At 34.4% G+C, this 3,033-nt stretch overlaps 1 protein-coding gene across 1 annotated transcript; it reads left to right on the plus strand.

Annotated features, from left to right (window-relative positions):
• The first annotated feature begins 1,248 nt into the window (after positions 1 to 1,248).
• LOC109208341 (gibberellin 2-beta-dioxygenase 1-like) lies at positions 1,249 to 2,677 on the plus strand. Its single transcript, XM_019371444.1, has 3 exons — positions 1,249 to 1,817; positions 1,913 to 2,261; positions 2,352 to 2,677. The coding sequence occupies exons 1-3, from the start codon at positions 1,417 to 1,419 to the stop codon at positions 2,598 to 2,600; spliced, it is 999 nt and encodes a 332-aa protein (XP_019226989.1). The 5' UTR covers positions 1,249 to 1,416; the 3' UTR covers positions 2,601 to 2,677.
• Positions 2,678 to 3,033: the final 356 nt, after the last annotated feature.

Raw genomic sequence — 3,033 nt, forward strand, 5'->3', positions numbered from 1 at the left:
AAGAAAAGGAAAAAGTATAAAGAGAAATATGGGGAAAGGACCGTATTTAATCTTGGTACGTTGCATACAATATTGTCAATCCTAGGTAGTAGATAGGTCCACTGTTCATTGCACCCGCCCACATAGTACTAACAGATTGAAAAAGCAAATTTGTTCCGTGTTATCCATATCCTTCTTTCTTCAAACTTGGTTATCCATATCCTAAACTTCATGGATTTTGCAAAGTTTTTTCCAAAAACAGATGAAGATGAAGATAAGAATAAAAATCTCTTTTCCGTTTCAATATTCTTCTTCTAAATCTGTTCAGAATATTCACGTCAAATCTTTTCAAAATATTCTTCTCCTAAAATTTAGCTCGCATAAATAGGAAGATACAACTGCTATTAATTAGCTTTTAATGATTGGTACAAAAACTGTAGAAATAATGTTGACTGGGCGGGTAATTTCGGAATTATGCACATTTTTAGTAATAAGACTTCATATATGGTATAAATAAGAAAAAATGGCATATTTATTCTTAAGCCACTATTTAAAATATATTTACTTTTATTTAGTGCTTTAATAAACTTTTACCCGCCCGGACAAAAATACCCCTGTGCTAGATATGGTGTCCTTAATTTCATGGTACTATGTAAGTATCAAGGACAAAGTGTCCTGAATTAACATTTTATGTTTTAAACTTTAGGACATCATGTCCTTAACTTCATATGTGCCGTATAAATGTTAAGGACATGGTATCCTTAACTTCATGAGTGCTTATAAATGTTAAGGGCATGAGTGCGCTTATAAATGTTAAGGACATGATGTCCTTAAGTTCATGAGTGCTGTGTAACATCAATTGTTCTCGTGTTAACGTGTTCATCCCTAGATTTTGAGTAATTTTTATGACTCTTTTTATTTTGAAATAACAATATGACATAATTAGTTTATTCCTAAACAACTTTCGCCGCTAGCTATCAATAATTCAAACTCATTAACTATTCAAGTTTAAGACATCTTTGTGATCTTTTCTTAATCCAACAAACTTTCAGCTACTAATTTGACATTTCTTTTACCACCAATGATATATATAACATATATGTCAAATTATCTTAAGCTCACTGTACAATTATATATCACAGACATACTATTATTATTGGTTAAAGCAGCCCCCCCCCCCCCTTTGTCTAAATTATTTTGGGGGTATAGGGTGGAGGGGGGTTTGTGGGGGGGTCGGAGTCGGAAATTCTACTTAAATAGCGAAGAAGGACTTGCACATCCAAGCGTTCATTACTTACTACATGTAGCTCATGTAACGAAACAAGAAATACGGCAAATACGCGTCTTAGATAATAACACCCTTCAAAAAAAATTGATCGTTCCATTTCTTTGTAATTTTTTTTTTTTATCTATCATTGTAAGCTTCAACAACCAAACATGGTAGTCTTGTCCAAACCAGCGATGGAGCACTTCTCCATAGTAAACAACTGCAAATCATCCTCATTCTTCAATGGTGTTCCATTGATAGACCTCTCAAAACCTGACTCAAAGAACCTCATTGTTAAGGCCTGTGAAGAATTTGGATTCTTCAAAGTCATTAACCATGGCGTCCCTACGGAATTCATAACTAAACTTGAATCTGAAGCCATCAAATTCTTCTCCTTTCCCCTTTCTGAGAAACAAAAAGCTGGACCACCCGACCCTTTTGGCTATGGCAACAAGAAAATTGGACCCAATGGCGATTTCGGTTGGGTAGAATATATTCTTGTGTCAACTAACTCTGAATTCAATTACCAAAAGTTTGCATCTATATTAGGTGTAAACCCGGAAACAATACGGTAAAATATTACTAGTAGAAACAGAGACTATGATGGTTTACTGCTATATATATGCATTTATCTCTTCCTAATTATATCTTTCATTTTCATTGCAGGACAGCAGTAAATGATTATGTGTCAGCAGTGAAGAAAATGGCATGTGAGATTCTTGAAATGTTAGCAGAGGGATTAAATATTCATCCGAGGAACGTTTTCAGTAAGCTTCTAATGGACGAGAAGAGTGACTCTGTTTTCAGGCTAAATCACTATCCCCCTTGTCCTGAGATTCAACAATTGAGTGACAATAATTTGATTGGATTTGGAGAGCATACTGACCCGCAAATCATATCAGTATTGAGATCCAACAACACTTGCGGACTTCAAATATTACTCAAAAATGGACACTGGATTTCTGTCCCACCTGATCCAAATTCTTTCTTCATTAATGTTGGTGACTCATTGCAGGTACACAACAAAACTAACCAATGGTGTTTTGGTCTTTTGGTAGCTTCTTCTTTTGTATAAGAAACTGAAAGAGATGTATTTCGACTGCAGGTAATGACTAACGGGAGGTTTAAAAGTGTAAGGCACAGGGTATTGGCGAACAGTGTAAAATCAAGGCTATCAATGATATTTTTTGGAGGACCGCCATTGAGTGAAAAGATAGCACCTTTGGCATCATTAATGGAAGGGGGAGAAAGCTTGTACAAAGAGTTTACGTGGTTTGAGTACAAAAAATCTGCATATAAGACTAGACTAGCTGATAATAGACTGGTCCTATTTGAGAAAGTTGCAGCCAAATAATATTTTTCCTTGTATAAGACCCACCCAGTTGGTCTTGATTGGATTTTCCATATATAGATAACTTCTTATTACTACTACTACTATATTTTATCTTTTATCTTCATCTTCTTCTTTTTTGCTTTGTTTCATTCTCTCGGAATTTCTGTAGTCTTGTGTTTATACTAATTATCAACAACCAGTATTCTTGAAACTCCCAATAATTTGCTACGTTTGGCTATCCAATATATAGTGAAAAGGGACTATAAAAAAAAACCGAATTTATCTAACATTGAAATGAATTATACGTAATTTAGTTATGTCGATAACGAAGTTGATGCTAAAACATTTTTTTATTTTTTAAAAAATTACTTCACGGAAAACGTTTCAAAGGCAAGCATGCACATTTATGCAAGGAAGGGTGTACAGTACAACACACATAAAAACCTCTATTTGA

The sequence above is a fragment of the Nicotiana attenuata genome, unplaced genomic scaffold (assembly GCF_001879085.1).
Source record: "Nicotiana attenuata strain UT unplaced genomic scaffold, NIATTr2, whole genome shotgun sequence".
In the NCBI taxonomy this organism is placed as follows: domain Eukaryota; kingdom Viridiplantae; phylum Streptophyta; class Magnoliopsida; order Solanales; family Solanaceae; genus Nicotiana; species Nicotiana attenuata.